The sequence below is a fragment of the Serinus canaria genome, chromosome 1A (genome assembly GCF_022539315.1).
Source record: "Serinus canaria isolate serCan28SL12 chromosome 1A, serCan2020, whole genome shotgun sequence".
In the NCBI taxonomy this organism is placed as follows: domain Eukaryota; kingdom Metazoa; phylum Chordata; class Aves; order Passeriformes; family Fringillidae; genus Serinus; species Serinus canaria.
Window position 1 is genome coordinate 13,392,793 of NC_066314.1, and position 14,876 is coordinate 13,407,668.

At 42.8% G+C, this 14,876-nt stretch overlaps 1 protein-coding gene across 1 annotated transcript; it reads right to left on the reverse strand.

The window, feature by feature from the left end:
• SYPL1 (synaptophysin like 1) lies at positions 1 to 4,308 on the reverse strand. The gene is made up of 5 exons (XM_009087060.4): positions 4,240 to 4,308; positions 3,434 to 3,552; positions 2,015 to 2,219; positions 1,008 to 1,196; positions 1 to 117 (listed from the first exon to the last, which is right to left on the reverse strand). Exons 1-5 carry the CDS (start codon positions 4,306 to 4,308, stop codon positions 1 to 3), a joined length of 699 nt encoding a protein of 232 aa, XP_009085308.3.
• Between the last annotated feature and the right edge of the window lie 10,568 nt (positions 4,309 to 14,876).

Consider the following 14,876-nt stretch of genomic DNA (forward strand, 5'->3'; position numbering starts at 1 on the left):
TTATACCCTTTCAGCTGGACTTTCAGAAATTCTATTCCATTGGCTGTGCAAGTTGGTGTCCTTGTATACAAGCCAAATATTTCCTGCCCATAAAATCATATTAAGCAAGCCAAACACCTGTAGGGTAAAGAAAAAAAAGGGGAGGGGGGGAGAAAATGTAAAATTAAATTTGTTGTGCTTGATTGGGTTTCGTTTTCCCTTTTTTAAAAAAAGCCAGAATGTCTCTTCAAAGCAAACCAGTAACAAGCACTATCTTTGGCACCCCTTTCATTTGGGCAAGACATTTTCAAACTCTTCAGAGTATTATAAGCTATTTTAGTTGTTTAACAGAGCTCTTTGTAGACCAGATAGTCAAACTTACTCCATACTTCACACAGAATTAGACAAATTCTTTTCAGTCACCGAGCACCCCCACATATGCACTCTCATACCAAATGACTGATTATTATTAGGCCAATGAATAACAGCCTGAGTTTTGAAAAGTAGGATTCACTAGGAAGATCACACAATAAGCCTAATTTGCTCTGATATGAAGTGCTCTTTGTATGAACATGAGCTTCATTCCATTATGTTTCAAGGAACCTCAATTTGATGTGTAAAAATGCTCACAGTTGAGTGAAAAGCTAGGTTCAGCACCAGCACAGCATTTCCTCTTTACTTACATCAGTCATCAAACCACTTGGGTGGCTCAGTAGGATATTTTAAGTTGCTCTTGGCTAAAAGCATAAATAGACACTCAAATGTGTCTAGAAATGCTGCATGTAACAGCTCTAGAGGCAGATCCTGCAAGATGTTTCTCTTAATTTCCTTTAGAAAAAAAACTTGTTTCCTCCAAGAAATTATTTGCTCAGTGTTTTACCACAGTATTAATGGACCTGAATGACAAATAACCCAAAAAGAAATCTTAACACAGAGCAACACCTGCAGTCAGTAGAACAGGGCTCTCAGGTACCATTTGTTGTTTCCCAACACATTTTTTGTACCCATATGGTGGAAGGCATACATACCACAGACACATTCAGAATTCCCATGCTGGTCACAGAAAGAAAGTGGCAAGTTGTCCCTGGTGCTTTGCAAGATTCAATTCCTGGAACAATGCTGGCTCCTGTGGCCACCTTGATGTCAGCAAGTGCCTTTGCCCAAACAAAAGTACTGACCAGCCACAGGAAGGCTATCAAGACACTGATTGACAAGTCCTACACAAGAGAAATACTCATTAATAGGTTAAAAAATGCAGGAATATATGTGAGAGCAAGGCAGAGACAGTATCAGTTATGTCACCAAGATAACTGCATCAGTGATAATCACAAGCAAATTTAGTCATTAACAGTGTTATAGTTAGAACTCAGTGTTGATAACCAGCTACAAAACTACATGCTTGTGCTTGATAGTTACAAAAGACAATCTTAAGAAATCTGTTTCTAAAAATCAGATGCCTAGCACCTATTTTACGAGAATTTAAACCAAAGTTAAGTAAAGTAAGGGTGACGGGATAAGGGCAGAGGATTTAAGTCTGGATGGCCGATAGTGACTTTTCAAATCAAATTTTAACCTAAGTCCATATTCAGGCATGTTATAAAATTTCTCATTCAGAGCTTCAATATTAAAGGTGACTAAAATTCACAATGTAAATATTTTCCTCTGCCAATAGCAGCAGGTGCTCTATACAGGGAAAAAATCCAGATTAACAGAGGAGGTCCCACCTACGGAACAATTGTACACTCAAATGCATGATACAAAAGAAAAGTTGTGGTGAAGATGCTTTTCATCTGAAAAAGTGAAAGTTCATTCCACTGCTTCAATAACTGCATAAGGTGTGATGCCCAGGATGGCCAAGGGCTTTGGGTCCTTTTTCTGCTCAAGTCTTGTAGTGACCAGTCTGAGAAACTTGTGTTCATACTCCATTTAACTTTTGTAACTACTGGATATTCACTAATTATTCTTGCATTAGCAATATTTCTCATCCCCTTGCAGCTTCAAAGTCAAAGCATTAAAACATCTCAGTATTACTTACAGTTAGTGGAAACTTGTTATTTTGCTGATACACATGGTTATATCCAATATACACCACAAGGGCAGTAACACAGTAGAGGAACACCAATGCTGCCAGGGTAACAAAGAAGTGTGCAGAGGAGGAGAAGTCACCCACGAGGTAGACATCAGCCCAAGTACCACCACAGCCTTTTGGGTCTGGTGCACTAAATACAACAGTATTCAACCTGTAAAGATTATATGCATATAGTCAGAGTCGGCTATGCTAGTGGGAGCTTAATTTTCTTCATTGTTTGTATTTCATTATTATTATACTTCATTAATTATACTCCATGCTTCAGAGCTTAATATTAATTATACTCAGCAACAGAGATTCAGCATTCTGATTCTATAAGTGTACTCCAAAAGATGCACTACAGATTTATAAATAATCAGTTGTGCAACACAAAGATTTGTCAAGCTCTCTGAAGATTGTATCCAGTCCTGCACTAAGATATACAATAGTACCTTCAGGAGAAAAACCCTAATTGCATTTTTAGAGTGTTGAACAAAAATTTCCCAATCTGGAAGCAGACTTAGCAACATTACTTGGCAGTTAAACAAGGTGATCAGGACTTAAGAGGCATTTTAGCTACAAAACCCACAAGCACAGAAGCTGAATAAATAAAGCTGTGTGACTACCATTGACCACTCTGTGACCAGCACAGAATTATTTCAGATCCTCTCTCCCCTCCAAATGCTGGGTTACAATGCTGGGTTTTGTGACCAAATTCTATACTGTTGCAGTGTATTTTACTGCCTCCATTAAATCCATTTCTATATTTCTTTATGTTATTATGCTTATTGAACATATATGGAACACCAACCCTGCACTCTCTGCAGTTGTGCAGCTGCAAGAGCTAAGAGGAAGCCTTCTTCCTCCTGTTCCAGGAAAGGAGCTTGTCTCTACAGGAGCTCTGCAATGACACTGAAGCATTTAGGTCTTTTGTGCCCAACATCCTCACCAAGATAATGCTGGAATAAACTGAAAATAATTTTCCATTCAGTCTGAACAAAAATAGGATAATGGCACATTCAAAATAATCTTATCTGGACCTCCAAAGCAGCTACAAATTGATGAAGAATTAGGTTGTTAAAATGGATTTTGGTTTTTGTCTTACTAATTACATTCTGTAGCATTCATAGACTGCTAGACTAGAGCTTAAGATAGAGTAATGCAGAGCATAAAAGCCTACTGCCATTTCTAACTACTGCTTTCCATAAGGCACTAACAAATACAGTGCTTTGAATGACTTCAACTAAATATTTTATTGCTGTTACAGAGCAAGCCAGAAGTTTCACATCTTCACTCTTACAGTAAGCACATTTTCATAAGGAGGCAGATAGGGAAAAGGGGGATAAAAAGTAATTATCAAGTAATAACTGAAGAGCTAATGCTCACCTGAATGGATAAGTAAAAGCAGCTGTAACTGTTTTGTTTACCACACCTTCACAGGAAACTAGAAGAGCAGTTTCACCTCGAAAGCCTCCACATGTGGCAAAAACAAAGATGGCAAAAACCTGTAGGAATTGATACACAACCACATTAGTGCACACCACTAGAGCTCAAAGGAAGGAAACTCAACATTTAGCTGAAATAGCTAAGGACAAGAAACAGCAACAAAGTTAGCAAAGCTGAAGTATGAAGTGATGTCAAGAATAAAATGCTGAGTTCCTAAAATCTAAAAGCATAAGCAACACTGCTAACCAAAGCCCATTTAAAAGTGCTTTCTGTATATTTTATTTTCAGTTGCACTGAAAATTTTTCAAGGTTTGTATTTTGTTGGGGATTTTTTTGTATAATAACAGCCAGCATAATTTTTCTTGCAGGTGATATAAGAAATATTTTTACAAGTCTTGCATATCCACAACTATGAATTCAAACAGAAAGTACATGCTCAGAGTATCACACATCAACTTGACTCTCTAAATAGCTCTTACATTCCCTTTTCTCACTATCCAGACCTTAAATCTCCAGTCATCAGACCACACAACACAGAGCAGCAAAAGCTGCTGTAACATCCTTGTCATTAACACATCAAGTTTATGTATCTGCAGTCCAAGGGCATGGCTGAGGAGCAGCCCAGTGCTGGACACCCAGCAGCAGCAGCAACCTGGGGCAGGGTCTGTCAGCCCAGGGGCTCACACCTCCCCAGGGGTACCCAGCCCAGGCACAGCAGAGGAAAGAGCCCCCCCAGCTCCACTCACCCATTCAAGGACCTTAACAAAGCCCAGAGGCTCCAGGAGCATGCTGATGTCCATCCTCAAGCCCACCATCCTGTGAGATCCCAAGGCAGCCAGCAGGAACCAGCACCAGCCAACTGCTGCAGCCTCCCTGGCAGGTCCCTATAAGGGCACCCCTTGCCACACCCCTCCCCTGGAGGTGGGCATGGACCCACCCACAGGTACCCAGGTGGGGCTCTTCAGCCCCAGGCCTGGCTGGGGAAATGGTGCAGGGGCTGTCACCAGGGGGAACAGCACTGGCCATTTTGGGCAATGAGGCAGCAGTGACTGCTTCCTCAGCTCCTTCCTCTTCCTCTCTCCCACCCAGCACACTTTGGGCAGTTACATGTGCTGTACCTTGAGCCTGATGATTTGATGGCAAACAAGGCACAGGCACCTGGCAGTCTACGTGCTTGCCAAAATCTCATTGACTGCCTTTGACTATTTTGGCTTTAATTGTTTTCTGTGACTGCACTTTGTTGCTGATATGTTAACCATCAGTAAAAGAGAAGAGCTAAAGCTCATGCTGAAGAAGGTTTGAGGACTCTTAGAGGGGCTGCCCTCTTCCCTCTTCCCTGGCCAGAGTCCATGGATAGCCAAGGTGGCCATGGGCACAGCACTCACTGCCAGTTTCCTGGCTCTGATTCAAGATCCTGTAGGAATTTCTTCTGGGATTGTTGGGGGCCTTTGAGGAACATCAGGGTGTCTGGTGCTGCTCTTGGGAAGGGGTGGCTATGGGAGGCTGTGGCTGCTTCTAGCAGGATCCTGCTGATCTGGCAGCTTATAGCAAGATCTGCAAGCAGATCCTGGCCAAAGGCCCTGGGTCCCAGCTGAGTGCCATTCTTGCTGCCAGGCAGCCTTGCAGAAGGTGCTGAGGAGATGCCAGTGGAAGAGCTGGCTTTGAGTCCAGCTCCTGGGTGAAGTGAGAGGCTGGAGCAGCTTGTGCCAAAGGGGGCCTGCAGCCTCCACAGGGCAGCAGAGGCATGCTCAGCTGTGGTGGTGGTGGTGTGCTGAGGGTCTCAGTTCCAGCACATCAGCTCTCCCTTGGCTCAGATGGAGCTGCTGAGGGGCTGCAGCTCCCCAGCCCTGGGGCTGACAAGCTGAGGTGCTCTATGGACCTGAAACCAGCAGGTAAGGAAGGATTACTCAGGGCTGTGGGGGCTGTGTAACAGATGCTCTTGCTGTGAGTAAGTCACAGGAGGCCAGACAAGGGTGGCAATACAGGAGGAAGCTTCCAGGCTAGGAACTGCCTGTGAGAATGGTACCAAAGCCAGTGCTCAGCTGGCCTGGGGCTGCACTGCTGCAAACAGCCTGAGTGGCTACAGGGTCTGCCATTCTCACACAATTCAAGGAGAATTTTTCTGTGCAATGACCCAGAGAGGTGCTGACATCTGCCTGCTGCTGCAGATCCTGAGGGAGTACAAGCTAAAGCTGTGGAAAGGATGGCTCTTTCCTTTCTTTCACAGCTTTGTTAAATAGCACATGAGACTCCCAGAAAACCCACCATGAACCAGAGAAGCAGTGCTGAGGGTTCAGGCCACCTTGGTTAGCTTCACTGCCTGCACAGCCAGTGTCTTTAAAGAGTAAAATAGGAGTACAAAAGCAGGGACAGACTGAGGTGAAATGTCTATTTGCTCATCTTGACCTCCTCCACACCAAATAAAATCTGTTCTACATATGTGACATATCCAATCTTAGTCCAACCTAAATGAACCAAATAACTCTCTGTCCTCTCATCCAATGTGCCTCTGCAATTTTTGCTGTCTTCCTTCTTCTGCATATTCTACTTAAACCCTATAGGCAATGTATCTCCCTAAAAATACATACAGACTTTGGTTTGATTACTCTGCTTTTCCACTTGTCAATTAATTAAAACAATTTCATTATTTAAAGCATTTTTCAAAAAGGCTCTCAGTCCTGATTTCTATGCTTTTTCTTCCTCAAGCCTTCTCAGATGTCAGATGTCCAGTAGGGATGTACTCTGAACTACATACAATGCTCTGGCTGTGGGCTCGTTAATTCAAAATTGGAAAGGCTCTTAATTTTTCACTCCATAGAACTTATCCCTTCCCTTAGTTTAAAATTATTTTGGAACATCTCTGCTTGTGGATTTTATTCCAAAGTGATACCAAACATTCTAAATGCAGGTGGTTCTTCCAAATGGCTAATTTCATAACCTGAAAGCAGCTCTGGATCAAGCCTCTGCAAGGAAAGGTTTAGGCAGAAAGACTTTATAGGTAAGGAGTGCTAAAAAAGTTCACTACAAAAAAACCCAAAAATAAACAAACCAAACAAACAAAAAAAAATTAGTTCTTTTGATTGCAAAATCAGCTTGGCTTAAAGAAAAAGTGACCAAAGTATAAAAATCTACAGGGAAAAAAAAAAAAAAAAGAAAGAGAGAGGGAAGAAAAAAAGGTTAAGCAGGAACAGCCAGTATTGCATTCTGTATTTGGGAAAAAAACAAGGCAGTATTAATATGCTAATCATGTAACAAATCCTTTCCAGTCCAGCAGGGCTCAGGGCAGTGCTGAGTCACATCTGCTAAAGCTTCTCTATCAGTTGTCAATACCCAGCACCCCCAGTTTGGACAGGGCTGATAAAGGAGTTCTGTTAATGTGGACAGTGATTGAGGGTCACCTCTGAAACCCTGGGATCCAGGTGTCTGACTGCTGTGCCTGCACAGGCCTGTCCATTCATCCCTGCTCCTAAGAAAGGAGGTAGGGGGCTGGTGCAGAACCCTCTTGACAGAGAATTAAATGAGAGCAATGCAGTTAATGTCAAGCTGCATGGTCATTTGGGAGTCAGGTTTTGCTGATTAGCCAGCGCTTAAGCAGACCAAAAGGCTGGGCTGATAGATAATATTTGACACTGTAACTTAGTTTCAGGTTCTGTGAGGAATTTGGCCTGTTATTTGATGACTCTAGAAGAATATAAAACTCATGTAATCACTGGTTTAATTAGAAAACAGGTACCTTACTGTTCTTTAAGTGGAAATCAATATAATTAGTGAAAAAAAATTGTTTCTCAGAATACCAAGTTCCATCCCTTGGGGTTTAAAAAAATAACAAAACCTGTGGCATTTGTATATCTGGTCTCATGGTGTCTGACAAAGCTGTGGGAGAGACCAGTGGGATTCCTGGCTGTCCCAGATGTGTGTGCAACAGAGACAGCACAGTGAGGAGAGAGGGGGCTTCCCCTGAAGCATTGTCTGTGGAAGATTAATTCAAACTACCTGGATGATTAAGAGTCACAGAGAGCTCATTTTCTAAGACTGGAAGAACTTGGGTGGCTTAGCAAAAGGAAGGGTAACTAACAGGTATTACTGCTGGCCTGCAAGGGAGTACACAGAGGAAAGGCAGAGATTTACACAAAGAGACAGTTTTATCTAAAGGATCTTGCATGTATTCAAAGAATATCATTTATATTGAACATAATGTATGAGATTCTGAGAATATCTTCCAAGAGAAGACAAACACTGAAAGTTGTTTAATAGAGAATTCAGAATATTTGCAATATTGTTGTTTGTGATAGCAGTGGATAAAACCCATCAAGTGGAACTTGGTGGTTCATTGTGTTCTTTGCCCATCCAATCCCCTACACAGTCCAAACAAGGATTAATTCAGGGAAGTCCTGAGCTCTGTGTTTGCAGATAAAGCAAAGTGGGTGATTAAGTGAATACTTATCTGTCAGGGGAGGAACAATTGCCCAGGACTGCTCTGTCCCCAGCACTGTCTATTCAGCAGGGGTGGAAACACCAGGTGAAGAAAGTCCTTTTCTTTCTCCCATAGTAAATAAAACTTGCTACATATCTGTCTGCAGACAGTTCCTGCATTTTGTTGGTTACCTGTATGTTTTCAAGGACCTGCATTATTCTATTTGCTTCTACACTCTTGATTCTGTAAATCTTTCCTCTTTAGACCTGGAAGTATATTTATTATTCAGTTTATTTTTCGTTGGCTCTCTTACAACAACATCAAGTTAGATTGTTCCTTTTCCCTGACTTCTGTAGCACACCTCTGCCTTTATTCCAAAGCTTTGGAAATCACTGTTTAATGTGTTTGATCTTTGCTGAAAGTCGTTGAGATATATTTCACCACATGTGCCAGTCATCTTTCACATCCAAGCAGGTTTTAAGTTCTGTGGCTAATACAAGTTAGATTTCACAAGATATTGTACCATTTAAAAAAAAAAACCAACAACCTAGTAATTTTACACTGCCTCTTTTGCATTGACTCATATCAGCTTAGTTATTTCTGAGCTATTACTGGTATCCTTGCTGCCTTGAATTTAAATTTTCTGCCACTGCATGTGGAAAAATTCTCATTATTCTTCTCTATACCTGCAGAAGCCACTGAAGAGCAGGTGGTCGTGTCCCCTACCCCCACATTTCTGTGCACATTTCCAAAGGGCAGGAGGGCACACAGCCCTGCCCAGAGAGGCAGTGGCTCATCTGGAAGTTGATTCTGAGCAGAAGTTTCTTACAGCTGCCCTTGCCTCCCGGCAATGTGATTTACACAGGGGATCACAGCTTACAATCCTGTGGCTTAATTTCCATAGTTTATCACCCTACAGGTGTTGGTTGGGTGCCCTGGGACCAACCCTGGGCAGTGTGCTGGGGTGTGCCTTGCTCTCCAACACCCCTTGGAAAACTGTCACTGAAGAGAGAGTTCTAGAAGATATCAATTAACTACAAAGGACAAAGAATATGAGGTGTGCAGTTGGAATAACAATTCCAAGTTGTACTGTAGAGCTGTGAATCTTCAAGCAGGATTGACTCGACTGCTTTCTGTAAGGGTTTGTCTGGGAATTTGGAAGGGTTTGATTTGGAAGGGTTTGTCTGGGAATTTGGAAGGGTTTGGTTTGGAAGGGTTTGTCTGGGAGTTTGGAAGGGTTTGGTTCGGAAGGGTTTGTCTGGGAATTTGGATGAGTTTGGTTTGGAAGGGTTTGTCTGGGAGTTTGGAAGGGTTTGGTTTGGAAGGGTTTGTCGGGGAGTTTGGAAGGGTTTGGTTCAGAAGAGTTTGTCGGGGAGTTTGGAAGGGTTTGTCTGGGAATTTGGAAGGGTTTGATTTGGAAGGGTTTGTCTGGGAATATGGAAGGGTTTGGTTTGGAAGGGTTTGTCTGGGAGTTTGGAAGGGTTTGTCTGGGAATTTGGAAGGGTTTGGTTTGGAAGGGTTTGTCTGGGAGTTTGGAAGGGTTTGGTTCGGAAGGGTTTGTCTGGGAATTTGGATGAGTTTGGTTTGGAAGGGTTTGTCTGGGAGTTTGGAAGGGTTTGGTTTGGAAGGGTTTGTCGGGGAGTTTGGAAGGGTTTGGTTCGGAAGAGTTTGTCGGGGAGTTTGGAAGGGTTTGTCTGGGAATTTGGAAGGGTTTGGTTTGGAAGGGTTTGTCTGGGAATATGGAAGGGTTTGGTTTGGAAGGGTTTGTCTGGGAGTTTGGAAGGGTTTGTCTGGGAATTTGGAAGGGTTTGGTTTGGAAGGGTTTGTCTGGGAATATGGAAGGGTTTGGTTTGGAAGGGTTTGTCTGGGAGTTTGGAAAGGTTTGGTTTGGAAGGGTTTGTCTGGGAGTTTGGAAGGGTTTGGTTTGGAAGGGTTTGTCTGGGAATTTGGAAGGGTTTGGTTTGGAAGGGTTTGGTTCGGAAGGGTTTGTCTGGGAGTTTGGAAGGGTTTGGTTCGGAAGGGTTTGTCTGGGAGTTTGGAAGGGTTTGTCTGGGAATTTGGAAGGGTTTGGTTTGGAAAGGTTTGTCTGGGAGTTTGGAAGGGTTTGGTTTGGAAGAGTTTGTCGGGGAGCTGCGGGACTGTGCGGAGTCCTGTTCTACCATCTAGTGGCGCCTTGAGACAGTGCACGGGTGGAAATGGCTCATTTTCAGGATAGGGATGTTTCCATTAATTTAATAAATTATTACTGATTTATGTTTGTCATTTCTGAAAGCCAACAGAATTTCCTGGATGAAGGCAAGCCATTAAGGATGCCGGGGATGCTGATTTCCACGTGGTGGAAAAGGGGTAGAAAACATTCTCTGCTGGAGCCAGACCTCTTGAATTCAGTGTGGATCACCAGCAGCATGTCTGGATGTACACTGGTCTCACTGCATTTAGTACTGCACATGACATGTACCTTACAGCCAAGCACAGCTCTGTAGTGCTACTGTAAATTTACTTTTTGATGAATCTAGAAATCAGAAAAGCCCTCCCCCTTTTCCTTCTCTTCATTTCTTGACAGTCATCTCTGAGAACTAATCTAGTAAATTAAGTTTTGACCATATCATGCCACTTTAGGCAACATCTGCCCCTAATGCTTCAGCCTCCCCCTGGGTTTTGTGGTGTTTTATGTGTTGCTTGGTTGGCACTGACAGCTAAATAAACATGCTCCACCCATGGCTGCACTCTTTTCTGCAGAAGGTTATACTGTCACACATTTGAACGGATCAGGACAAAGAATAAACCCATAAATAGTATTTTTTGGTACCAAATGGATACAAAAATCTTGTGCATGCACAAAGTAGAAGGTGTGTTGAGGGAATGTCCCAGGAGAATCTGAACACAAAGAGTAGAATTCTGCTCCCTGCAGAAAATCCAGGGCAGGACAAAATGCCTTTGGAGCTCCCAAATGTATCAAACTGGGCTCCTGTACTGGACTCAGGATCAGCTCAGGGCCTGCTCTGACTCTTTAAAGAAGCTTCAAAATGTGCCCATTTATTTGATGGATGGATAAAACACAGCATCCACCCTGCTTGCTGAACTACTGCTGCTATGCTGCTGTGCAGCAAATGCTGCTATAAAATTGTTTGCATTTTTAACCAAACCTCATTAAAAGTTGATGTATAATTAATTATACAACTGAGCTGAATGCATTCATTTTTTCCTTCTTTATTTTTCTTGAAGTTTCCAGATTTTCCAAGTGTTGACAAAGTATGTGCTAATGACATCATTATGAAGTTCTGTTGTTTACTGTTTTCTTCAACAAGTAGTAATTTTATTGACTTTGGCAGAGAGATTGGTGTTTTGCATGATTTCAATAGATTTTGTTACACAGAGGCATAATATAAACCAAGATGTTCCAGAATAAACAAGACTATTACTACCAGATGGAAATAGTTGTGAAGCATTATTGGACTTGAAAAAACAAAAACATTTTAGGAAAAACATTCTAGGAGTCAGCTTAATCATTTTGAAAACAATATCTAAGTCTAAAGTACTGTTTTTGGAGGAAACAATGGAAGGATATAAATAGTAATTATTTCAGATCTTGCTACTTTATCATCTATGCACATATTTAGAATATGAGAGTCTTTAAAAGGCTTGCCAACACACTTCAGTTAATGTTGTAATTTGAATCTGAAATGAGATATTTCTTATTATAACACAAATCAAGGCAGCTGAAACTCAGAAGACAGTCTGGCAGCAAACTTACTGAACTTAGGGACAGGAAATGTTGGCTGACCTTATTTGTAGAGCTGGTCAAATGGTTGTGATTTTCAGATGAATTCAAAATTTATCCTGGTAACAATAGCTTATGCAATCAGAGGATAATGAGCCCTGGCAAATGACAGGTTTATAACTCAAATCCATGGACATCAGGCCACAAAATAAAAATTAATCTCTTTAACAGTACAAGTATTTCTTATTCTAAATGGTGAGAAAGGAAGTCTGTGGGGTTGGGTGGAATAACTACACAGGAATGCAGATGGTCAAACAGGTAATATTTGTCTGCCAAAGGAGACACAATAGATATTGTTACAGAGTCTGTTTAGAAATTGAAAGCAATGAAATACACTGGGCAGATCATATATTCTAGATCATAAATTGCAAAAATACATATAGGTTAAATAAAATGCAAACAGCTATGAGAAGTAAAGTGAAAACTGAAATAGAGGATGTAGGAAAATTTAAATGTGGCTTTATAGGTAATTCTGTTATTATCTGACTGGACTAAATTCTCTAGAAAATGAAACACAAACTAAATAAGTCTCAAGCAGCCTACGTAAATGAAAAAGTCTTTCTTAATGTCATTAAATGCAAATGCTACTCAGTTCATAAATCCTTAGTCTAAAAGTTCATAGTCCTTCAAATGCAAGGGTGAGCTCTCTTTTGGTGCAAGCAGAGTATTTGCCCGAGATCATCTTCAGGTAGAAAAAGCAAACTGCACTTTTGGCACTGCAGTTTGGCAGCTGCATGTTTAACAACTTTCCTCAAGACTGCTTCAGCACCTGACATTTAGCAGAAACAAATCAAGCAAGCAGACAGTGATCCTGGCCTTTTCTTGCTGCTCGAGTCAGGGGATAAATTGGGCCACTGCTGGTACCTGCCTGTCACACTGCAGGGTTCGACAGGACCGTGACCTCTGACAGGAAAATTGAGCAAAGAGATATTGCAATGTTGGGAATTATCCTCGGAAAGCAATATCACAGGGAAAACAAAAGAAAAAAATCTCCTTTATGTGCCCTGACAAGTCTAGATTTTCAAGTACGTGGGCTGTAAAAAGCTGGGCCCCACAGAAGGAATTTAGAAATCATGTATTAGAGTTGCTTTAAGACTTTTTAATTTTCAGAAAAGTTTTCTTAACTTTCTAGACCTTATTAATGCAGCACGTGCCAGTATGAATGCAGAATAAAATGTAACAGAAAATGCAGCAGAAAACCTTCATTTCCTAAGATGTTTCAGCTGCAGTGACTGAAATGTGGCCAGGAGCCTTCCTGAGCTCTGAGCCAGCTGCCATGGTGTTCTGTGACTTTCTGCTCAAAAAGCCTCAGCCTCCAAACCATGGTGGCTCTGTGTGCTGGTTGTAACCATGCCTGGATCACTGTCACTCCTGAAATGTGGCTGGGAATTATTTGAGAGCATGTCTACGTGACCAGTTCCTGCCCTGGAGTGCCTCACCAATTTGCTGGCTGACAGCACTCGAGGGCAGGTGGCTCCCCTTGCCACTCTTGACTTTTTCTCATAGCAAAGCAGCATTTTTGTGGGAGGGCTGGAACATCCATGGAGGGAGGAATTGCCTGGAATTCTCTTCTAATTCCCTCCTGCAGAGACTCTCATTGCTCTCCCACCTCTCCAGGCACTTAACTGCTTGTGTCAGTGCTTGCAAGCCTGGTTTCTCCCTCCAGCCATCACCTCCCTCCTTCACACCGCCTCCGTTTCTCACAGGTCTCTCTCATATGCCAATCAATCCCGGGGGAGTTTTTCCATCCTCTCGTGATGGGAGATAGAAGGCAGCAGGAGGCTGGCAAGAAGCCAGCCAGGCACAGGAATAATAATAATAACAAAGTTGCCTTTTATGCTCCAAATCCATTTTATTGTAAGCGTCCTGCTGTACAAGCCATTTCACCAGCCATTCATCACACTCATAAACGAGCCCTTTGCTCAGAGAAAATTTTGAAGAACAGGAAGCTGAGAAGGAAGATCTGTGTTTCTTAATTAAGTGGTTACTCTGGGGTCATTTATACCTGCTGGTGCCACTGCAATGTGTCTCCCAGCAAACCAGTGCCTGTCAGCAGTGCCCAGCTGTGCCCCAGCTGTGCCCCGACTGCTGCCACCTCCCTGCCCGGGCTGCGCTCCGGGTGGGACCGGGACACTCCGACAGCCGAACCCAGGAGCCGGCTCCAGGGCTATCACAGCTCGTGTTTCAGCGCTGGAAACGCTGTGCTTTGACAAGCTTCCCGGGGCTTTTCCAGTAGCTGGTTTAATCGGTCCTGCTGGTAGTCTGTCACCCCAGGCAGCGTTTTGGAACATAAAGCTGCCACAACCTCTGAGGGGCACCGGCAGCAAACTGCGAGGCTGTCCCAGCTAGGCTGGTTCTGCAAAGCCATAAATCCACTTGTATTTCCCCCCTTCATCCCTTCTGCACTGAGCATGCACCAAATTCTTGGCTATACACAGTGCCTAAAGTTTCTACCTTCTCCATGCTCTCTGTATTTCTTAACATCCAAAACAGACGGTGTGGGGTTTTTAGGATCTTCCTCAAACAAGTTGGCACATAATGTATGTGCACATAATCTACATTAAAATACAAACTTCAAACACTTTAAAATGCATATTGTTAATAGAAGGCAGAATTTAGGCCCTAAAAGTTTTGACAAAACCTTCTGTAAGATAGATTTGATTTTTTTTCATTAAGTTGCTATAAATTAAAAACAACAAATGGAATACCAAATGGACTCCATCACCAAATCCTGTGTGTCACATCTCATTTAAGGCTGGGACAAAAACTTCTATACTTTTAGATCTTTCCTTCAGTTCTGAGCACTGCCAGAGGGTATGGGCATACACAGGCAATATAAATTTAAAATTTCCCATTACCACACTTCTTCTAGCCCTCACGGTACATAATGACTCTGTAACCTCCTTTTTAGTCTCCTTTTGCCAACGCCCATTGCCAAGTGAGAGGGTTTAATGGCTTGGCACCAGATTTCAAGGGGTGCTGGGAATGTCCTTGCTGAACTTGATTGAATGTCAGCAAGCCATTTGCTGAGATTGTTTATTCCCTGCGGAACACTTTATTTCCACCCAAGGTGCAGGCTCGCTCCCAGGGCTCCGCACGGATCTCCCGGCGCTCCCGGAGCCCGCCCGGCCGGAGGAGCCGCGCCCGGGGCCGGCAGCGCCGCTCGGCCACAGACCCCGGCGTGCCTC